We start from the raw sequence: 23,465 nt of genomic DNA, 5'->3' as shown, positions 1-23,465 counted from the left end.
CTGTCTCAATCTCAGAACTATGGACGTCTGGGGCCAGATGATTCTTTGTTGTGAGGGGCTGCCCTATAGATTGTAGAATGTTTAGCACCACCCCTGACCTGTACCCACTAAATGCCAGTAGCATCCTCCCCAGCTCCCCACCCCCCCAACCCCAGCTGTGGCACGTGCACTGTCTTCAGACATTGTCAAATGTCTCTTGCGGCGGGTAGGGGTGGCGCTGGGCTGGGGTCGTCTGTAAATAATCTCTGATGGAAGCCCAAATTCTTCCCTAGGCTTATTTCAGACGGTGTTGTAAGAAGACAGACGATTTTCTCAGGAGGCTAGAGCAAATAGGCAGAGTGTATTGATCAGAGGTTTCTTTTCCCCCGGGGGATAGAGGAAAAGAAAAGAAGAAGAAAACAACTTTCTTACCCGCTTAAAAGTAGAAATATAAAACTAGCCCCAATATTGTGCCGGGGCTCTGGATTCACACCAAAGTAATTCCACGTATAATACATCACCAAAGACGAGAATAGAGAATGACAAGTCTTAGATCTTACCCAAACTGTGACAGCTACTGCATCTTATTCTTACATCATAGAAATTGGATAGTGGTGGCACTGAATACTTGATGAAAAAGATAGGTTTTTAAAATCTTCCATCTTGCTCACATCTTAGACGTAGGAACGTCCTCGAGATTTTTGAATACAGAAGCAATTTGGACAAAACATTTTCAGTGGTGCCAGGATATGATAAACAATGTGTTATGTGTTTATTGTAAACTGGATGGTAACATTTTGTCAATGGAAGTATGAGACTGGCTGCTCTGAGGCAACTCAAACCTGTTGATAAGACAGGAGCTCACAATCTAGTAGGTGACAGGAGATAAAAGTTGGTGGAAATTCAAACCATCACTAATCGTGTCGGTGAAAGCAGTAATGGTTTTACAGCGTAAGCAGTAATTGCCGTCGGAGCCCAAAGAGATCCAAATGTGAGCTCAGGTTGACGGGAGCAGAGGCGAGCCTTACCTGGGGAGAGAGAGTTCAGAGGTTCCCGAGGAACACGGGATACCCTGAAGGGCTTTGTCTCGAGCACCGGGGGGTTGATTATGATTCTAATGAGCTCTATGTGGTGACTGGTGAGACAACATACCCTTGACGTCAAGGGTCAACTCTAGTGTGTTACAGTGGCTTAGACTAGTCAAGACAGAGGTGAGCCCATTTTAAAAGGCACGTCTTTTCTTGCCTCATGTGCTTCCTGAGGCCGATATCCTTTGAGGTATCTTCCCAACTCAAAATCACCCATTCTCTAGGAATATCGTGTCTCCATCCAAAAAGAAGAAGAGAAATTCCCATGGGTGGGCTTCTGGTGGCCATGCTTGCTTTCTGATAACAGACCCCTCATCCCAGGCTGTAGGTGACTGGGTCAAGGTGGACACCTTATTTCAGCTGGACCTGATTCTGGCCTGAGACTTTTGACTTGGGACTAAGAGGCACATGACTGGGACTAGGAGTCAGTGCAGCCACCTCTCCCCTGTGAAGCCTGAAGAACCACCTGACAAGTAGCTGGTTCGCCTTCTCTGAACGAGATCCTGGGTATGTATACGGGTCACTGGTACCCTGACCCGGTCATCACAGGCCCACCCCGTGGAGAATGGGGTTTGCCCTGGGGGTCTTCTCACAGCCCAGCCTGTCCTCTCTTAAAGGACCCTCCCTCGTCACAGTGCCCCCAAGGACTCCTGCCCTTCTAAGGCACAGCCAGCAACCCCTCCCCTGCTGACCTTCATGGGAGTGTTCTGCGGAAATCTCACCACCCACATTCCCACGATACGCACAGTATTTTTGATCTCCAGGGAGCAGCTTCTGAGAGCTATAATGTTGAGAAGGGTCTGCTCACCCCAATTACTCTGCACCTTCACAGCAGTGATGGTTCAGTGCATTAACTTTCCAGATATGGCTGCATTTCTACTAACAAGGACTGTTCAACACCCTGAAACTGTGGTTTCTAACCACAGGGCCTGTGATGTTCTCTACAGACCATGAATCTGTATTGCTTAAGGGTTCTCTGGATGGTAGGAGCACAGCCTGGCTCAGATATCTCGAGAAGAATATCTAAGACTCACAGAGGCGGCGAGAGGCCAGGTGGGAAAACCCTGGCTTAGAAATTGGAGAGGACTAAAGCAGCACCAGAGGGTCGGGCAGTGGGAACCACAGACTAATGATCCCCAATGTCCCCTCTGCCCTGGGGCCCCCCTTCACCTTGCCGAGTCATAGGAAGGTCACTGGGATTGAATGAACCAGGGCAGGGGGAGCAAGGATCAGACGGCACACATCACTCCTGTCTTTTTAGTGGGAAGGAGGCAGTTTGAACCACTGTCCCACCTAGCCCGTACTCAATGGGGAGAGGTGATTCTATGTAAAGGAAAACAGGATGCTGCTAGGAAGGGGGGGATTGAAGGACTCAAGGTAAACATCCACGCTGGGTCCCTTGCATCACAAAAATGTCCATAAAATTTGGGGTGCAGGTTTTAGGCCCCCTGAAGCCTGTCCACAGACCCCTGATCAATAACCTTTCATCCAAAGGAATTTCTGTTTGGTCATATCGTTCCAGACATTAGTGCCCAGGGAATGGGATTTCTGTGGGTTGTGATGTGGAGAGGATGTTAATTGCAGGGCATGGAACAGCAGAAACCTATACAGGGTGGGAAGCCACGTAGAAGGTGTCCTTGTCTGCCACTTGGGGATACATTGATGCCCCGCCTCAAGGAAAATATCGGGGGGGTGAGGCCCCTTGGTTGCTCCCCTGCCAGAGAGTCACCTCTGGGATCTGACAGCACTAAGAGTGTTGTTCAGCACGGTCAAGACTCTAAGAAGAAAAAGCAGAGTAAAGCCTGTTAGGAGGGAAGAAGTCTGCAGGATGCAGGATTGCTAAATTAATTACACAGATGCGAAAATTCAAAGGAAGAAAAATTAGTCTGTTAAAGCTAAAAAAAAAAAAAAAAAAAGTATCATGTTGTTTTGCCAAATGATGAAGTGCTTTCCAACTAAAGAAGACGAACCCTTCAGGAACACTTCATCCTGATTGTCTTGGGAACCTTTGCTAAGAGAGGGAAGTATAGAATTTGCATCGTGCTGTGGTTCATTTTGTAAAGAAAAGGCATGTTCTTATTTATTTCTTTATTTATGGCTGCGTTGGGTCTTCGTTTCCGTGCGAGGGCTTTCTCTAGTCGCGGCGAGCGGGGGCCACTCTTCATCGCGGTGCGCGGGCCTCTCACTATCGCGGCCTCTGCTGTTGCGGAGCACAGGCTCCAGATGCGCAGGCTCAGTAATTGTGCCACCAGGGAAGCCCGAGGCATGTTCTTATGAAGCCATGGGTGATGCAAACACTAGTGGCTTCAGGACCAGCCGGGCGAGTCCTGTAGGAGAGAAGGGGAAAGGAAGGGACCGAGGTGAAAGCGAGTGTAAAGGGGGCACAGAAGATACGGTGGAGAAGGCAGCCACGTGGGAATGCAAGCCCGAGTGGCCAGCTCTTCTGCTAAAAAGTAACCCAGAAATGTGTGCTGGAGTTCTCTACGTTATTCTCTAATTCGTTACTGCTAACAACGTATTCAAACTTTAAGAGCACTGTCTGGGCTGGTCAAAGCACACCGGTGGGATGTGGACCTGCTCTCTGGGGCCTCTGGAGCAAGGTGGCTCTGGATCCACTTCTGTCTGATTTCTTGCTCTGTCTCTTCTGGCCCTACATGCTTGAGCAAGTTCTGCATCGTTTCTTTACAAGGTCCTCTGTTACCTTAGCTGTAAAGCTAGCATGATGGTACCACCTGTCTCATGGAGTTGCTGTGGGGATTCTGTGAGATCAGATGTGGCAGGTACCTGGCATCACTCAGGGGCCTGGCAGTGCCACAGGCATGGGGAGAGGCTGTCTCTTGTTCAGCACCTGGAATGATGGCTGGCACATAGTAGGACTCAGTGAGGGTCTGCGCTTAATCAGTAGATAAATTATGAGGTATTAAACTCCTTTAGAGTAAACTGTGTTCTCCTATTGATTTCTTCTTGAACTCATAGGGAAGAGGTTGCTAAGGAGAGGTGTTCCCATAAGGAATTATCCCCTAAGAGATGAATATGGTAGGAAGCTCTTGGTGGGGGAAGGGATGGGTTGAGGCAGTACTTCTGACCTGGGAAACGTATAGTAGCGTATGCCAGTGGGGTACATCAGACCATGTCCAACATGTCGCTTCATTTCTGCAGCAAGAGTTAGTGGTCATCCTACCACCGTCCCTCCCCACTTCTCAGGACGCAAAGGCACTTCTGCTTCCCCCTGAAGGTACTCCTGAGGTCCCTTATTCTGTGGTTCTGGGAATTTCTCCTGTGTATGTTGAAGCTTTGTCATACTCCATCTTGTTTAATGCCGTTGCCTGACACAGGAGTGAATTCAGTCTGAAATGTTGTCAGCTTGCAATTTTGAAATGAGTTAAAAATCACTGGGCTGCTTCATCAGTCTGAGTTCAAAATCTGGGATTTGGGCTTGGCTTCCAATGAGGGTAACTCATTAGGAGGGAGTGAGATGGCCCAGCGGGGCTGCCTTTGTGACAGCGACTTTGAATTGGCATCAGGGCCTGTGACCCTTTGATTGGACAGGGCCCACAAAGAGAACAGACAGAGTTTTTGTTTGTCAGAGGAAGGAACACACCAGAGAGATTTGTTGCCCATTTTAAAAAACAATTGGGCATGAAATGGATGCTGTTTGGATTACAGAGAAACACATCTTCTCATTAGCTTTTTCAGGATCACAAAAGGCCTGATGGCTGATTTAGCCCCAGCCACTGGGACCTGGTACCAGAAAATCTCTGTTACACATTTGCTTAGGGAAGCAGTGTTCAGGACAAAGGGAATCTCTTTCATTTCATCATTTGTCTTCTCGTTTCACTCTGTTCCGTGTATTTACGGAGTGCCATGTATGCGTTTCCAGCTTGACCTCACTGAGAGGAGCGGGGGTGGGGGGGGGACCTTCCCATGACCTTCCCCACGTTGGCTGCCTGGCTGGTGATGGATGCTGAGTGGAGTGAGCAGGTTTCTGACACAGCCGGTGGTGAGGGGGAGGGGGGATGAGGAGTGTGGGCTGGGGAGACAGTCACAGGCTGGGAGCTGCTGCAGAGAGCAAGACCAGGTTGACAGTGGAGGTGGCTCTCTGGAGGTTCCCTGGGAAGTGGAGAATAGAGGCACGATGACTTCAAGGCTGCACTTGGCTTAAAGATGACCTAGTAGAGAAATCTAGACAGGAAAATGGGTCCAGTTTGGGCTGGTGCCACTGTAAGGACGGTTTAAGAGGAATCCTGTGGGAAAGAGTTGAAACTAACATGTGTTGATTACTTGCTGAGAGTAACGTTAAGCTTTTGATACGTTGTCTCCTGCAGCCCTCCTAAGCACCATGTGAAGGGGATGTTACCCCTCCCCTTTACAGCTCAGAGAGGCCGCATGACTTGCCCAGGGTCACACAGCACCCAAGGAGCTGAACTCATATGTGAAATGGGATCTTTCTGGAGCCCATAGTCCATGCTCCTTTGACCTCACCGTATCATCCATAACACACGTATTGGTGATTGTTTGTATGAGCAAAGACGTGTCCAGGAAGCCTGAGGTTTGGGTTCTCTGCACTCTGTTCACCTTTAGCTTCAACAACATGAGCAACAGCCAATCAAGAGCCTGCACTGAAGCACAGTCCCTGGCCTGCCATGTCTTGGTGGTCATGAAGATGGACCCAAGTTCCCTGACTACTTAATCCATCGGGGCTACTCAGGAGCTCTCCTTTGCCTCACTCTTTTAAAATGAGCTGCTTAGCTTTCAGTACTAACGTACCCTCCCTCCCTCCCTTCCTTTTTCCCTTCTTCCCTTCCTTCCTTCTCTTTCTTGTTATTCCTCTTTGAGAATGTCAGTTCCTTAAGAGCAAGGGCTTCTTTTGTCTTGCCCATCTCCAAATGCCCAGTGCTTAGGATAGTACTTGGCATGTAAAATGAGTTTCATAAATGTTTGCAGAATTGATGGGCTAAAGTCTTTCCTGTGCTAAGTACAATCATGTTTGTCTAGAGGCAGATGCTCCAGGGACACCTCTAGCTCTGAATCTTTGTGACCTAGAAATAAAAGATTTATGGAAAGATACTCCTGGCACAGACAGTTTATTCAGCCCTAACTGAATATATCCCTTGGAGCAGACATAATGTCAGGGGACTTGGAGTTCAGAAATGATGAGCCAGACTTGGCCCTGGCCTCACAGAGTAAGACAAAGGAGTGATTAAGTCCATGGGCTGGGGGCCATTCACGTGCTCATTCAACAACCGTTAGTATCCCCATGATATTCCAGACTGTGTGGAGGTGAGGGGCAAGCAGGAGTGAGGAGGAAAGATATTGTCTGTGGTCTCCTGAGGCTTCTACTAGATTTTTGACAGACTTAAGCGTCACATCCCAGCTTTGCCACTTACTAGTTGCATGACCTTAGGCAAGTTCTGATATTTTTTCTCATCAGGTGGACAAAATACTGGCCTTATTGGGTAATTGTAAGAATGGAAGGGCTCTTTGTATCGGATGTTGCAGTCTAGACTCCAGAGGCATGAAAGAACAACAGGTGTTTGAGGGCTTATGAGTTGTCTGCTGTAACTGAGGGCAGGGTAAATACTGGAGGAAGAGGAGAGAATGGGCAGGGAATGGGAACTAAATTTTGGAAAGGAAGTTTGAGGCCAGGCTGTGGAAGAGAGAGTCCTGAAGCTCTTTCTTAAAAGAATATTTTTAAAAATTTAGAATCCATAACTTTAACAAAAACAAGAACATCAATTCCCCTCCTTTAGTGGGGGGAAAAAAAACCCAAAAAACTTTGCAGCCATTATAGTATCTAAAGATGATTGTCTCCCTACTCTGTCTTACCTGCTGGGGACCCAGTATTTATTGCTAAAGAATGAAAATGAAAGATTTTACTCCTTGTGTTTAATCCACATTTGTCTTAAGGAAACCTCATAGGTAGTTGCCCATAATTTATTATTGCATCTGTCTTCCGTGTGCCGTTTAGACCTGGTTTATATTTTATATTAGCACTACCAGCCTTAGCTTAGAGTGATGCAAGCGGGGGTGGGGAATTGGCCCTTGAGTGGCACATTTGTGAAGAGACAGGCAGGAAAGAGAGACAGTTGTGAGCAAGGTTGGAACTGTGAATTGCTCAGCTTATTTGGATGCATGTGGAAAATTGTATTTCGAAATGATTGAACATTGTGGGACACAAAAACCAGAGGACCAAGAATACACAAGATTTAAATGATACGGCACTCACTGAAACCTACGGTGGGAGATGCAAGCATTCTCCTCTCAGCTTGAGGGGGTTTCTAATGGCTTAGAAGGTGCTCCAAGAAACCTCAGCTCCAATCAGCGCTAACTCTGTCACGATTGCTTCAGTGTTAACAGTTAAGGACTGGAATTTAATAACCTTGGGAACCATCCCAAGAAAGCAGAAATGAATCTGCCCTAATTGGAGAAAGAAAGGATTTAGAAATGAATAGTCTCCGATTACCCCTTTTGAAATCTGGAGCCAAGAGTTTCTGAAAACAGTGGGAAGGATGAAAGTAATAACAGCTTTAATGTTGATAGTTATACCTGGAGAGCCGCAAATGCTTCGTAGCTCATTTATAAACCTCACCCAACGCTTGACACATTGAAAGCTCTCAGAAAAGCTTTGGATTTTGCAGGTTTAGTTCTCTAAGAAACCTTGGGGCCTTTCACCAGGGGACTGTGATAGAGCCCTGGGACAGATGGCGTTGGGCGAGGAGGGGGTCTGTTCTAGGGGGCATGGGGTAGACCAGCTTTACCTGGACCTGCTTTCTGGTCTTTGCAAGGATGAACAATTTGCTGATGAAGGTTCTTTGTATGTACTTACACTGCTACTGATTTTTCATCTAAGATGTCACTACCCTGGAGAGCTCTCTGCTTCATCCTAGGACCCTTTAAACTCGGTAAACCCTTTAAACACTTCTCAAACTTTTCTACTAAAACACCCCTAAGGGCAAGTGAGAGCAAATACCTACTCTGAGGTTTAGGGGGCAGAATCCACTGTGAGCCCATACATTTTTTTTTTTTTTTTTTTTTTGCCCATACATTTTTGAAGCCTGTTTGATCCAAGTTTATGTGAATTTTGCATCTTATTCCATAGTAGACCAGTGACTGACTTAATAATAAAAAATGTTTAAAATTATCTACCATCTGGTAACATAGATGTTGCAGGCAGAGTCACTGTGAATGTGCATCCTCCTTGGCCCAGCACAGTCTGAGAAGCAAGGACTAGATTAGATTGTGGAAAACAGGGAAAGGAGACCAGGCTGTGATAGATACATATGGTGTGTGACTGCCTGTTTCCCCACCTTCCACTGATTTTTAGACTTGTCGGGGGTGTTACTTAACTGGAGCTCTGCACCGAGGTTCTGCCCCTCAGAATGATGCCACACTACGCAGGGCTCTGAGAGGTCACTTGAGCATCTTGATCTCCAAGCTGAGGCAGGCTTTCCCTGCAGACTTTACTGTTCTGGTTTCAGTTAACACCTGTTCCTGCCAGCCTCTCTACGGCAAGGCAGAAACAGGCCAGGTGGACATCCTCTAGCTGAGGATTGGAAAGCACCACCTTTGTCCACCAAACCTGCCTGGATGAACCTTGCTGCCCATTTATCCCCAGCATACCACATGTTACCAACCTTCCTGGACTCAAGCCCTTGGCTGCTGGGATCAACAGTGTCTGCCAGATTCTCTCCCCTTAATTATTCCCTCTTTTTCTAGCTTTTTACCAGTAGCTCTTGAACGTAGGCCCTTAGGATACCTTAACACTCAAACTCCTTGACTCTCCAGTGGAGACTTTTCAAAGCCCAAAGACCTTCTCTTGAAAAAGAAAAAAAAAAAAGAGTATGACCATGTAGGTTGTACTGTTGGTGAACATAATTTAGGGGAAGGAAAGGTTTTTATTCTTCATTTCTAGACCTTACAATCTCTGAGATGAGACAAAGCAGAGCACAGCCCTACTAGAGATGTATGAATGCCTTAGTTGTCATACTCTGGCTTCAGCAGTGGTGAAGATCTGGTTAATCAGCAAAAGTGTTCTGGGTAAACTGGGCCCTGAGCTTGATGTTCAAAAAGAAATTTTAATGTTTTTTCCTGTGGAGATGAGTCTAATATTTGGGATTGGAAAGGCTGAACAGCATCATAGCTCCAGGATCTTGAGTCTCTGAAATACCTGGGGTCACTTGCCCTTGGTGTACATCCCCTTTCTTTATCTGAAGAGCTGGTGGCGAGGATGAAAACATACACCATATTCCAGGCCCTGTGCTCAGCACCTTTCTGTGATATCTTGTCAGATCCTCATGACACCCCAATGAGGTACATCTGTTGGTCTGCAACTGAATCCTAAAGAGGTGAGTGACCCGTCAAGATCACATCAGCAGGAAGTAGCCAGCTGTGTCTCTCCTCTCAAACCCACACCTCTCTGATCCAAACCCTTGGGCAATCTTCTAGGTGCACTAATTTTTATTTTTTTGGAAATCAGTGGAGTTTCTGAATTTCCACATTCTTACTACGGCTGCAGAATAATGGCAGAATCATGCTCATTAGCACCAAAGGAGTTAGTTCTCTGAGGAAAGCTATGTGTTTTATAGGAATTTTAATTGCATTGAAGTGAGGAGCAGGTACAAAAGATAGACTTTATGAGCTATAGCACTCTTTTAAGTATGCCTTTTTCCTGGAAATCTTTGATTTTTATTGCGCTTTTTGTATCCTCTTATTTTCTTAGGTTATGGAACTGGTCTTAAGTAATTCTGTCTCCTTTGTTCATAAATGTCTTATGAATAATTTCTGTCAATTACAATGAAATAGAACCCAAGTGCTTCACCTATTACAACATTTTAATAAATTCTGGCCATTTTGATGGATGAGAACATTAAGGCTTCTCTGTGCATGGTGTCTTGTCCCTCTACTGAGAGTTGTGACTATTCTCAGGTCCCGTTGATCATGCTGCCTGGTCCTGTCCCTTGTCACCACCAGCCATCCTACATTTCCCCAGTGACATGGACCATATAGATGTTTCACAAAACCCACTCACAGAAGGAATGACGAGGTTCACTTGTTCCATGTTGTTTCTTATGTCAGAGAGAGAGAGTGTTAAGTTCACTGGACATCAGCATTGCCTTGGAAAGAAACTTTGACTTTTGTATTCATTATAAAAATCATATAAGTTTATTTACACATCCAAGCAGTTGGCTTTGACTTCAGTTGGTACAATGTTTTCTTCACAGTGAGAAGTCCTCTTAGGGATCCTATGGGTGACATGATTCTTGGGGGAGGTGGACATGCTGCTGCTTGGCACTGTAGTCATGACTTTTACCCCCGTCATAAGCTGTTTTTGTGAGTGGTGTAGTGGCTCCAAGTATCATCTCTGGTGTGAGACTCACCTAGATTGAAATCCAGACTTAGCAACTGTGTGACCACAGACAAGTTACTTAACATCTCTGTGGCAATTTACTTATTAGTAAATTCATATTAAACTGATCTGTATATCAGTTACCTCAATGGTGAATTAGAATAATGGCACATTATTTTACAGGTCGGTGGATGTTACTGTCTCTGTCAGCCCCCTGACGAGGTGATGCTTTATGTAATAAAATGCTCTTTTCTTCCCTTTTTTCCACTTAATTCTTCTCCTCTCCTCTCCTTTTTCTTCCTCTCCTCCATCCCACTTTTGAAGGGAAATCAGTTTCTTGGTGAAAACGCAGAGTGAGCGTCCTTGCTTTCACCATCCCAGAGCAGCCGGGGGAACGGGAGAAGGTGTGGGATGAGAGCTTTGAGAAAGAGCATTGACTGGCCAGGCTAATAACATTTTGTGGCCTGTGATATGGTGGCGCCTACTGTCACAGCTGCCCTAGTAGACCCGTCTGAACACGTTCGTTTCTAATGATCAGGATGTGTAAATTAGCCATGTGGGACCTATCGGTGGTTGCTTATAATGTCTCGCTTTGCACATGAGCAGGGGATTAAAGCTCTTCCCTGCCGCTGCTATTACTTCTAGCCCAGCTTAGGGCATCCTTAACTCTTGCATCTCAGAGGCAGGAGTGCCATACTCTCACAAGGCTGGACACTTGCTCTTGCCTCCAGCGATGGTCATGACTTGTCATTGTCTCCCTGCTGTAGAGATTCTCCAGGAAGCAGGAGACTCTGCCTTTTGTGGGTAATGTTTCTAGACTACTCAGTGACAGGCTGCAGTGGTGGTGGCCCGCAGCCATAGGGCATCTGAATTGATTCACAGCTTGTTGCAGGGATGGCCCCAGGAGATAGGGGACATTCAGGAGGATGTCCTCTGTGTGAATGGGTGGAGGTTGGGGCTGGCTCTTCTTTTCAAGGGAAGCACGATAGGAGAGGGAAAGGACATCTCCTTTGATGTAGACAGACCTGGTTTTGAGTACTGGCTTTGCCATTTATTAGCCGTGTATTGTCAGAAAGTTACTTATCTTTTTCAAATCAGTTTTCTCATCTTCACCTTCCTTTTTCACTTAATGCACCATGAGCATCTACCTATGTTAATACATATAAACCTACTTCTTCCTTTATAGTAGGTGGACAGTATCTCATAAATGGACGTCTTGTAGTTAAGGTAACCATTTCCCTGTAGATGGTGTGATGGAATGAATGCTTGTGTTGAAGCCATAATCCTCACTATGGCTGTTTCTGGAGATGGAGCCTTTAAGGAAGTAATTAAGGTTAAATGAGGTCTTAAGGGTGGGACCCTGATACAGTAGGATAGTTATCATTATAAGAAGAGGTGTCAGAGAGCTTAGTCACTCTGAGTATACCTAGAGAAACCCATGTGAAGACACAGAAGGTGGTCGTCTGCAAGCCAGGAAGAGAGCACTCACCAGAAACTGACCATATTGGCACCCTGATCTCAGCCTTCCAGCCTCCAGAACTGTGAGAAGATAGGTTTCTGTTATTCAAGCCACTCAATCTCTGGTATTTTGTGGCAGTCTGAGCAGATGGATATAGATGGACCCGCAAGTTGTTTATAATTTCCCCTTATTGTAGATCATTAAGATACATGTTTTTGCTTAACACATTCACCTGCTAGGTCATTGGATGTTTCTTTTTTCCGTTCTTTCCATTTATTATTAAAATTTTCATATATATAAAAAAGTTGAGGGAACGATATAATAAATACCTATTTACCTATGTTTAATGGTTATTATCATTTAAGGACATGGTTGAAAAACTGCCCTCCAAAAGGGCTCTTCATAGTTTATACCACCCCTTGCAAACACACACACACACACACACGCGCGCGCGCACACACACACACACACACAAATATAAGAGAGAGGATGCTTTTAGTTTTAACAGAAAGAAATGAGTCTTCAGACCCTTGGTTTGAAGGGGGAAGAAAAGGTCCCTTCCCAGGAGGGTATTTTTGGTCAGGTGCATCTTTTTATCCCTTTGTCCTTGTCTGTCCTATGTCCCCACCCACTCCCATCTCCCAGTCCTTGGACACACACATTCAGCCTTCTGTATCACTCACCTATCTGTCCTATTTAGACGCATGGCCAATAGGCCCCTTTGTTTGGCCTCAGAGAACATGGCCAACCCCTTGATTTGAAAGCTGAGATCAGTGATGGAAGATTTCCAAGCTGCCATTCTTCTATGGTTCCAGCAAAATCCTTTGGGTGGAATCTTCTGGTTTGTGTTCTGTGAGGCTCTGTCATCAGCTAGTAAACAAGCCCCTCTGGAGGGGGTGGGGGGAAGCAAGATGCATGCACGGGTTACCATGGGGACAGACGAACCGTCATAAATGTTTGGGATCTTAGCTTGACAAGGTTTTAGCAGTTTGGAGTAATTTCTTTGTCAGTCTTCCATTAAGTCACTCCTAATGAATCACTGGGAGCGTTTTTGCTCTTCAGATGAACCTCACATGAGCACGATTCGGGCAGAGAGCAACGTTAAAAGGAAGAAGGAGACAACAAACAGTCATTAATTTGTCAACTCTTTGAAAATTGAGTGACCTTTTGTCAGAGGAAGTTTCCACAAGTCACAGGAGTGGACCACAAGTTCACATGGTGTTTTTGGATTAAATCTTTGCTTCTTGGTCTCACCAGGTAGCTTAATATCCCCAGGAAAAGGGGTCATGGAGGTTCCTCAAAGGAGGAAAGAGGGCACTAAGAGTTGACTACTGGGCCCTCCACTCAACACCCCCTCTCATTTGGAGGGTACGAGTGGTGTAGAGTTTGTCTGTTCTTATCAAAGGACCAGTTTCCATGTAAAATGTGTGTAAAGGGTTCTCTCTTCCTACCCCCTCTCCACCAACTTCAGCATGGGAGGGTGTGCCATATTTGACGGTCACTGTGGAACTTGGTGGCCACGCCCCCCTCCCCGGAGTCCTCATTGTGGTTTCAAGGCCCCCCATGATGATGCTGCCACTCTCTGTAGTCTCTCTCTGTAGTCGTGTCTCACACCACCCCTGCCGCAGCCTGCTGCCGGCCTGATGAAATGTTGCCGTTCCCCAGACTTGCCACAATCTCTCTTACATCTAGAATGGGAGCTTCTTTTTACCCAGAATGTTCTTCCTCATCCTATTACCTGGGTTAAACCCACTTTTCCATAGATCGCAGTCTGTCCAGGAGGTCTCAGCTAACCCACTGAAAGGCTGGATGAGGTACCTCCCCCATCTCCCATAACATACAGACCTTACCCTCATATTGCGTGTCTCCTCTGTTGAGCTGTGAGCTTCTGGAGGGCAGGAATGACATCTCGTTCACTCTAGAAGTCCCAGCCTCCAGCCTGAAAAAATGGGCCTGCACAGAACTGATGCTCTGCAAATATTAATGGAATAAACCCAGGCATATGCCACACCCCCAGGTGACTCTCAGGGACCGCAAAATGGAACATTCTCTCATCGTAGCATCTCTGAGGTGGTACCCTGCTCTGCTGTTCCAGGTATTATGACTGTTTGACAGTGAGCTTGTAGGATGTGCCCAAAGACAGCAAAAAGTCTTGATTCAGAATTTTCAAATCAACGTAGCTAATTAAAAATTAACTCATACTGAAAAACGAGTTCAGAAACAATTATGATAATTAAAATATCAGTACCTTAATTGAGACCAAGCAGTGAGCTTAAAAAATAAAATTACTTTCAAAAAAAGCTTACATGAAGCCTGTAATTAACTGGCTTTTGAATTTGATGTTTTTCAGCTTGACAAAGTTCTGTTTAAATTAATTCATTCTTGGTTTTTTTTTCCCTTTGAAAAACGTTTTTGTAAAAATTATTGAAAAACTTAATTGGACACGTACCCTGTGCCAGTTGACACTTGATTGGTTTTTGCATGTGGGCAGGAAAGATGAAATTAACCTCCCGTGGGTATCTGCTCTGTGTTAGGCATAGTCTCTTGTTTTTTTTTTTTTTGTTTTTATTTTGCGGTACGCGGGCCTCTCACTGTTGCGGCCTCTCCCGTTGCGGAGCACAGGCTCCGGACGCGCAGGCTCAGCGGCCGTGGCTCACGGGCCCAGCCGCTCCGCGGCACGTGGGATCTTCCCGGACCGGGGCACGAACCCGCGTCCCCTGCATCGGCAGGCGGACTCTCAACCACTGCGCCACCAGGGAAGCCCTAGTCTCTTGTCTGAGTCCACGTGAGTCCTGCAGGTATTATGGTAGAAGAGGTAGAGGGGACGCAGGGCTTCGGCATCTTGTGGGGAGTGATGCGTCCTATCATCAAGCATGCTCTGGGGAAGAGAGGAACTTGGAGCGCAGTTTCCAGAAATCATTAGCACCTTGACAAGGAAGCTTCTACCCCTGGTAAGGGTTATCATGAACTCTCAGCCCTCTCTCCCTACCTCCTCACCTGCACAATTTCCCTGCACCTTATTAAAGGGCCTCTCAAATGCCACTTATTATTCTGATCTCCTATCATTTCCTCTAGAAAGTGGAGCCGCACAGCCCTGCCCAGTACAGGTGTGGGTGCCTTTCAGTCACCACGAGGCTCGGGGCTGCTGGGAGAAGTGTATTTGAGAGGCGGTATTTACATGGAAGTGGCACGCTCCTTTACCATCCTCATCCCCTTTCAATTCCAGTACTGCTGTTTTTCAAAAACAAGATGCATCCTGGTGATTAAATAAACGCTGACAGCTTGATTTGTTACTGTTTTGTTGTGCTGTGAAGTTCATTTACTCTAAATAATTCCCGTGCATGTTTGAAGTATTCAGACCCTGGTAATTAATTTTTAGGAGACTTGATTTCTATATGCAAATCGTTAAGTAAATTTGTGTATAAAGTTAAATAGCTGATGATTTTTATTCATTAGTATTTCTGGTTGGAGTTTCTTTTTGTTTTTTTGAGAAACGTTAGCCTTAAGAATTGGAGGAGGGTGATCTGTAGTATTAGCCTAATGGTAGGGTGACAGATGTAGCAAGGTTGCAGAAAAGAAATTGACAGCCACTGGTCAGGTGACTCCTTTGGGGGGTTGCTGCATTTTAGAGGGGGTGGGCAGAGGGCACAACTGCCCAGGGTTGGCATCCGCACCTTCCGGGGAGCACTGGGGCCGTGTATGGTGCATCGGGGCATCCTGTGTGGCCCAGCCAGCCAGATCCCCTGGCTTCCCTTTACCTTTACTCCTTAAGTCTCAGCCTGCCCTGAAGGCCTCTCAGGAGCATGGCGCATCTGGGCTCAATACTTGGTGTATTAAGGTGGGACCCCACATCCACCTTTTAAAGGAGACTCTAGGTGATTTCCATGCTGCTGGTGTATCGTGGTGAGGAGTTTGGGTTCTGGAGTCAACCGACCAGATGTCACATACCGTCCGCCCCTCTCATCTTCTTTGCACAACGGGCACGGGAATGGCAGCCGCCGCCTTGGGTGTTTGCGAGAATTAAGTGCGGTAATCCAGTTAGAGGGCTTCGTTCACTGGCTGCATGTCAAAAGCACTGGACACGTGTGAGCTATTGTTCTGGTTATTTTGGAGGCTTATTGCTCACTCTGCGAACAAAATCCAGGCACACAACAAATAACAAACACCTATGAGGTGCTTCACGTGTTTCAGGTCTGTTCTCAGCACTTACAAGGATGAATTCATTTCATCCTCTTGATAACCAAAAGTGATAGTAGGGACTGCTATTATCCCATTTCACAGAAGAGAAAATTGAGGTATAGAAGGTCAGGAAGCAGTGAAGGCAGAATTCACCTTGATCACTGGGCTCCTCCCTGCTGTGCTCAGCTGACTTACTCTCCTTGAGATTGCACTGCCCCTTGAGGCCATCTGGATCCCAGTGTGGACATTGCATGTCTGTGAAGTTGGCTGCAAAAGCAAGAAGCAGCTCGAAGTTGGCAATAAATCTTGTCATTTGGTCCTGCAGATTTTGAGACCCTAGGCCAGCCTGGTGTTTGCCATCTCTGAGATCTACTCCAGTGAAAATCCCAAGCGTTCTACAGCGCTTGACACCTGTCAGGAAATGCCTCACTTGGTACCTGTGGCCCGGGCTGCCAGGGATGTCTTCATCCTGTGGTGGCCAGAAGTGTGAGAAGGGGCAGTGAAGGGCCAGCATGGTCATCCTCAGCAGCCATCTGATCGTCATTCATTGTTGGCTCGGTGCTGCTTGAGTCCTGGAAAGCAAGTCACAGCTGGCTGGACTGCTGCCCTGGGGTGAAGGTGGAGGGCAAAGCACAAGGAGAAGGCCACTGGCCTGAGACGCACCAGCCTCCTGGCTTCTCGTGACGACGTCTCAGGAGGAAAGAGAGCTCCACCTGGGACCAGGAAGTTCCCGCTGCAAGCTTCTGAAAGGCCCAGCCTCGGAGGGCTCTGAGGGCAGACACAGGCCCCCAGCCACTCACTTCCCAGAGGCGAAGCCCTTAGCTTAGGAGCTCGGAGTGAGCACCCTGTCCCTGGGGCTTTAGCCTCTCTCTCTTGCAGCCCATCTCCTGCTGCTAAGCCCCAGGCAGCCGGGCACATCCGCTGGGGAGTAGGCGCTGCCAGGTGACTCCCCTGGGACCATGGCCTGGGTCTCGTTGCTCACCTGACCGGCCTGAGAATACACCCTGGTTTCTGTTTGCGGAGGCTGAAGCTGCTTCAGTGGAGGAAGCCGCCCTGAGCGGTTCAAGCCCCAGAAAGAAACACCTTCGGGTGTAGTGTGTTCAGGTCCCTTGAGGAATTCCCAGCAGCCGTGGGAAGAAAATGGCATTGCGATTCTGGGCCTGGGTGGTTTGACGGGAATCCTGACTTCCTCTAAGTGCGGGGGGGATCATGATTGCTGAGGGGCCCAGGGTCTGATGGGAGTCCTCCCATTTCTTGTAGCAGTTTTGCTGTCCCTGCTTGGGACGCCGATTTGTTTAACTGAATGTTTGCGTGGGGAGCGTGACCTCGCCTGGCTGTGGAGAGCAGTTACGACAGGCTGACCACCTGATCGGCTTTAGGACGCAGAGCTGGGAGATGGCACCGTTGTTTTTGCTTTGCAGAGGATTTCCTGTGGCCTCTTGTCTGCCCTGAGGAGCGTGTACACCTCAGCCTGTGGAGTGTTGCTTAGCCAGGGGCCCGCCGCCCTGCCTGTTCTAGGAAATGCTGCAGGGTATGATCTGCTGGCTTTGGAGACCCTTCTCCAGTGACTCCCCCGCCCTCATTATTTCCACCCACAAAGCCCACTTTCTAGTCAGACTAAATATCTTAGGATTGCCCAGCCACGCCTGTCTACCTTGGAGTGTGCTGGCCGCCCTGCCTAGATTGCCTGTTCTAGCTTTGCTTTCTAAAATCCTGCCCATCCCTTAAGACCCAATTCACATATTAATGCCTCATTAATCCTTGCCCCAGAAATTGATCTCTCTTTTTCTCTCAACCTCTGTTATCATGTTATATGCCTGTCATGGCCCTTATCTGATTCTCCCTTGCACAATAAATATTTATGTGTCAGCCTTCCCCCCCCCCGCCCCCGTTTATGTCATAAGTTTGTGTGACTCAAAACTGTCTTGTTCATCCTGAAGTTCTTCACAAAACTTAAAGTGGCTTCTCTGTGCTCACAGTCCGTGTGGATGGAACTGAAGCCAAAAAACTCCGTCCTCTGGGACTTTCTATTGTAGGAAATAAGTAAAATTGGGCACAAAGTCATAAAAAGCAATAGCAGACAAATACGCCAAGAGGGAAATGTGGCTTTTGGTCCGCTGAGCACACAAGATTCTAAAGGAGTTTTAAAAGTAGTTCCTGGCCAAGATGAAGACACTGAAACTCCCCAAAGCACAAAAGACTCACTCTCCTGATGTTGAAGAAAACCACGTGGAATAGACACAGAATTCCACCCCCCACCCCCGTGTGGGTTTTCATTCCAATCCCCGCCAGCCTAAGTAAACAGTGCAGGGTGCAAACACATGGTCTGTTTATTTCCCTCTTGTTTATTTGAGTAGAAATAGAAATTAGATTTCCCTGGAGGTCCTAACTCCTCTTTTCATGTTCTTTTTGCCTCAGCTCTGGACCCATCCAAAGACCCCTGCCTAAAGGTGAAATGCAGCCCTCACAAGGTGTGTGTGACCCAGGACTACCAGACTGCCCTGTGTGTCAGCCGTAAGCACCTGCTCCCCAGGTAAGCCGCAGGCTGTGAGGTCCTCTCCAGCCAGCAGATCTGGGGTACCTGATCTCTGGGGGACAAGGGAGAGAGGGGGAGCAGGTGTTTGTATCTGTGTCTTATATGGTACGTGGTGTAAGAACTCTTGCTGTGGTATGAATCTCAGTTCTCAAACACATATTTGCAAAGAGAGTTAATATCTTAGTTTTCTTTGAATCAACTTTATTTGACTCTGAGTCCTCATCTGAGCAGATGAACAGTAAATCCCTTCCTGGTGATTATGGTGGCCCTTCCTCCTCCTGGGGTGACCTCAGGATCCAGGAAGCTTCTAGCTAAGAAAACAGGGGCTGTACCTTTAGTCTTCTGGTTGCCACTGACATCCTCCCTACGATAATCCTTGGAGGTTCCTTGAGGTCGGCGGGGCTGGGGGTTGTCTGCTTCCATGCTCCATGGGGCGTGGGTGTCTTTGCCAGGCCGAGAGTACTGGTGTGAGGTTCTGCTGCCTCAAGACCACTAGGCCACCATTCCTTCTGAGAGTGTGTCTTTCTATTTCTCCAGCCCAGGGGAAGTCTCTCCCCTCCTCTTCAGGGTTGTTAAAGCCTTTGTCCCTTACTCCCCACCCATTCCCAGCATTCAGTGGGCTTAGGCTTTTACAGATGACAGAAGGAGCCTTTGAATTTAGGCTACGTCTGCCTTTAGTCCTGCAGAAATACGTAAAGTAAGAACACACACACACACACACACACACACACACACACACACAGCCCCCCAATAGGCTTGCTTTTTTCTCTTTTTTTTTAACATCTTTATTGGAGTATAATTGCTTTACAATGGTGTGTTGGTTTCTGCTTTATAACAGAGTGAATCAGTTATACATATACATATATCCTCATATCTCTTCCCTCTTTTGTCTCCCTCCCACCCTCCCTATCCCACCCCTCTAGGTGGTCACAAAGCCCCGAGCTGATCTCCCTGTGCTATGCGGCTGCTTCCCACTAGCTATCTATTTTACTTGGTAGTATATATGAGTCCATGCCACTCTCTCACCTCATCCCAGCTTACCCTTCCCCGTCCCCGTGTCCTCAAGTCTATGCTCTACGTCTGTGTCTTTATTCCTGTCCTGCCCCTAGGTTCTTCAGAACCATTTTTTTTTTTTGATTCCATATATATGTATTAGCATCCGGTATTTGTTTTTCTCTTTCTGACTTACTTCACTCTGTATGACAGACTCTAGGTCCATCCACCTCACTACAAATAACTCAATTTCATTTCTTCTTATGGCTGAGTAATATTCCATTGTATATATGTGCCACATCTTCTTTATGCAATCATTAGTCGATGGACATTTAGGTTGCTTCCATGTCCTGGCTATTGTAAATAGAGCTGCAATGAACATTGTGGTACATGACTCTTTTTGAATTATGGTTTTCTAAGGGTATATACCCAGTAGTGGGGTTGCTGGGTCATATGGTAGTTCTACTTTTAGTTTTTTAAGGAACCTCGGTACTGTTCTCCATAGTGGCGGTATCAATTTACATTCCCACCAACAGTGCAAGAGGGTTCCCTTTTCTTCACACCCTCTCCAGCATTTATTGTTTGTAGATTTTTTTTTTTTTTTTTTTTTTGGTACGTGGGCCTCTCACTGTTGTGGCCTCTCCCATTGCGGAGTTCAGGCTCTGGACGTGCGGGCTCAGCTGCCATGGCTCACGGGCCCAGCCGCTCCGCGGCATGTGGGATCTATCCGGACTGGGGCACGAACTCGTGTCTCCTGCATCGGCAGGTGGACTCTCAACCACTGTGCCACCAGGGAAGCCCTGTTTTTAGATTTTTTGATGATGGCCATTCTGACTGGTGTGAGGTGATACCTCATTGTAGTTTTGATTTGCATTTCTCTAATGATTAGTCATGTTGAGCATCCTTTCATGTGTTTTCAGGCAATCTGTATTTCTTCTTTGGAAAATTGTCTATTTAGGTCTTCTGCCCATTTTTGGATTGGGCTGTTTGTTTTTTTGATATTGAGCTGCATGAGCTGCTTGTAAATTTTGGTGATTAATACTCTGTCTGTTGCTTCATTTGCAAATATTTTCTCCCATTCCGAGGGTTGTCTTTTCCTCTTGTTTGTGGTTTCCTTTGCTGTGCAAAAGCTTTTACATTTCATTAGGTCCCATTTGTTTATTTTTGTTTTTGTTTCCATTACTCTGAAGAGGTGGGTCCAAAAGGATCTTGCTGTGATTTATGTCATAGAATGTCTGCCTATGTTTTCCTCTAACAGTTCTATAGTGTCTGGCCTTATATTTAGGTCTTTAATCCATTTTGAGTTTATTTTCGTGTATGGTGTTAGGGAGTGTTCTAATTTCATTCTTTTACATGTAGCTGTCCAGTTCCGCCAGCACCACTAATTGAAGAGGCTGTCTTTTCTCCATTGTATATTCTTGCCTCCTTTATCAAAAATAAGGTGACCATACACGCATAGGTTTATCTCTGGGCTTTCTATCCTGTCCCACTGATCCATATTTCTGTTATTGTGCCAGTACCGTACTGTCTTGATTACTGTAGCTTTGTAGTATAGTCTGAAGTCAGGAAGCCTGATTCCTCCAGCTCTGTTTTTCGTTCTCAAGATTGCTTTGGCTCTTCGAGGTCTTTTGTGTTCTCATACAAATTGTGCAATTTTTTGTTCTAGTTCTGTGAAAAATGCCATGGGTAGTTTGATAGGGATTGCATTGCATCTGTAGATTGCTTTGGGTAGTATAGTCATTTTCACAATGTTGATTCTTCCAATCCAAGAACATGGTATATCTCTCATTCTGTTTGTATCATATTTAATTACTTTCATCAGTGATTTATAGTTTTCTGCATACAGGTCTTTTGTCTCCTTAGGTAGGTTTATTCCTAGATATTTTATTCATTTTGTTGCAGTGGTAAATGGGAGTGTTTCCTTAATTTCTCTTTCAGATTTTTCATCTTTAGTGTATAGGAATGCAAGAGATTTCTGTGCATTAATTTTGTATCCTGCTACTTTACCAAATTCATTGATTAACTCTAGTAGTTTTCTGGTAGCATCTTTAGGGTTCTCTATGTATAGTATCATGTCATCTGAAAACAGTGACAGCTTTACTTCTTCTTTTCCAATTTAGATTCCTTTTATTCCCCTTTCTTCTCTGATTGCTATGGCTAAAACTTCCAAAACTATGTTGAATAATAGTGGTGAGAGTGGGCAACCTTGTCTTGTTCCTGATCTTAGTGGAAATGGTTTCAGTTGTTCATCATTGAGAATGATGTTGGCTCTGGGTTTGTCATATATGGCCTTTATTATGTTGAGGTAAGCTCCCTCTCTGTCTGCTTTCTGGAGGGTTTTTATCATAAATGGGTGTTGAATTTTGTTGAAAGCTTTTTCTGCATCTGTTGAGATGATCATGTGGTTTTCATCCTTCAATTTGTTAATATGGTGTATCACATTGATTGATTTGCATATATTGAAGAATCCTTGAATTCCTCGGATAAACCCCACTTGAGCATGGTGTATGATCCTTTTAATGTGCTGTTGGATTCTGTTTGCTAGTGTTTTGTTGAGGATTTTTGCATCTATGTTCATCAGTGATATTTACCTGTAGTTTTCTTTCTTTGTGACATCTTTGTCTGGTTTTGGTATCAGGGTGATGGTGGCCTCATAGAATGAGTTTGGGAGTGTTCCTCCCTCTGCAATTTTTTGGAAGAGTTTGAGAAGGGTAGGTGTTAGCTCTTCTCTAAATGTTTGATAGAATTCTCCTGTGAAGCCATCTGGTCCTGGGCTTTTGTGTGTTGGGAGATTTTTAATTACAGTCTCAATTTCAGTGCTTGAGATTGGTCTGTTCATATTTTCTATTTCTTCCTGGTTCAGTCTCAGAAGGTTGTGCTTTCCTAAGAATGTGTCCATTTCTTCCAGGTTGTCCATTTTATTGGCATAGAGTTGCTTGTAGGAATCTCTCATGATCCTTTGTATTTCTGCAGTGTCAGTTGTTAATTCTCCTTTTTCATTTCTAATTCTGTTGATTTGAGTCTTCTCCCTTTTTTTCTTGGTGAGTCTGGCTAATGGTTTATCAATTTTGTTTATCTTCTCAAAGAACCAGCTTTTAGTTTTATTGATCTTTGCTGTTGTTTCATTCATTTCTTTTTCATTTATTTCTGATCTGATGTTTATGATTTCTTTCCTTCTGCTAACTTTGTGGGGGGTTTTTGTTCTTCTTTCTCTAATTGCTTTAGGTGTAAGGTTAGGTTGTTTATTTGAGAATGTTTCTTGTTTTTTGTGGTAGGATTGTACTGGTATAGACTTCCCTTTTAGAACTGCTTTTGCTGCATCCCATTGGTTTTGGGTTGTCGTGTTTTCATTGTCATTTTTTCCTAGGTATTTTTTGATTTTCTCTTTGATTTCTTCAGTGCTCTCCTGGTTATTTAGTAGTGTATTGTTTAGCCTCCATGTGTTTGTATTTTCCACAGACTTTTTCCTGTAATTGATATCCAGTCTCATAGAGTTGTGGTCAGAAAAGATACTTGATACGTTATCAATTTTCTTAAATTTGCCAAGGCTTGATTTGTGACCCAAGATATGATCTATCCTGGAGAATGTCCCATGAGCACTTGAGAAGAAAGTGTATTCTGTTGTTTGGGTATGGAATGTCCTATAAATATCAATTAAGTCCATCTTGTTTAATGTATCATTTAAAGCTTGTGTTTCATTATATATTTTCATTTTGGATAATCTGTCCATTGGTGGAAGTGGGGTGTTAAAGTCTCCTACTATGATTGTGTTACTGTCGATTTACCCTTTTATGGCTGCTAGTGTTTGCCTTATGTATTGAGATGCTCCTATGTTGGGTGCATAAAGATTTACAATTGTTGTATCTTCTTCATGGATTGAACCCT

The 23,465-nt window shown here is 45.6% G+C and overlaps 1 protein-coding gene across 2 annotated transcripts in view; it reads left to right on the top strand.

Annotated features, from left to right (window-relative positions):
- The window catches only part of SPOCK1 (SPARC (osteonectin), cwcv and kazal like domains proteoglycan 1), a 545,050-nt gene that overhangs the window by 354,665 nt on the left and 166,920 nt on the right, over positions 1 to 23,465 (top strand). For both annotated transcript variants that reach the window (XM_060143663.1, XM_060143662.1), the window contains exon 4: positions 18,470 to 18,584. In XM_060143663.1, the coding sequence (XP_059999646.1) occupies positions 18,470 to 18,584 (115 nt within the window). The remainder of the gene's footprint in view (positions 1 to 18,469; positions 18,585 to 23,465) is intronic.

Source organism: Lagenorhynchus albirostris, chromosome 3, assembly GCF_949774975.1.
Source record: "Lagenorhynchus albirostris chromosome 3, mLagAlb1.1, whole genome shotgun sequence".
Taxonomy (NCBI): Eukaryota; Metazoa; Chordata; class Mammalia; order Artiodactyla; family Delphinidae; genus Lagenorhynchus; species Lagenorhynchus albirostris.
The sequence above is the reverse complement of the archived record's forward strand: the minus strand, read 5'-3'. Positions and strand labels throughout refer to the sequence as shown.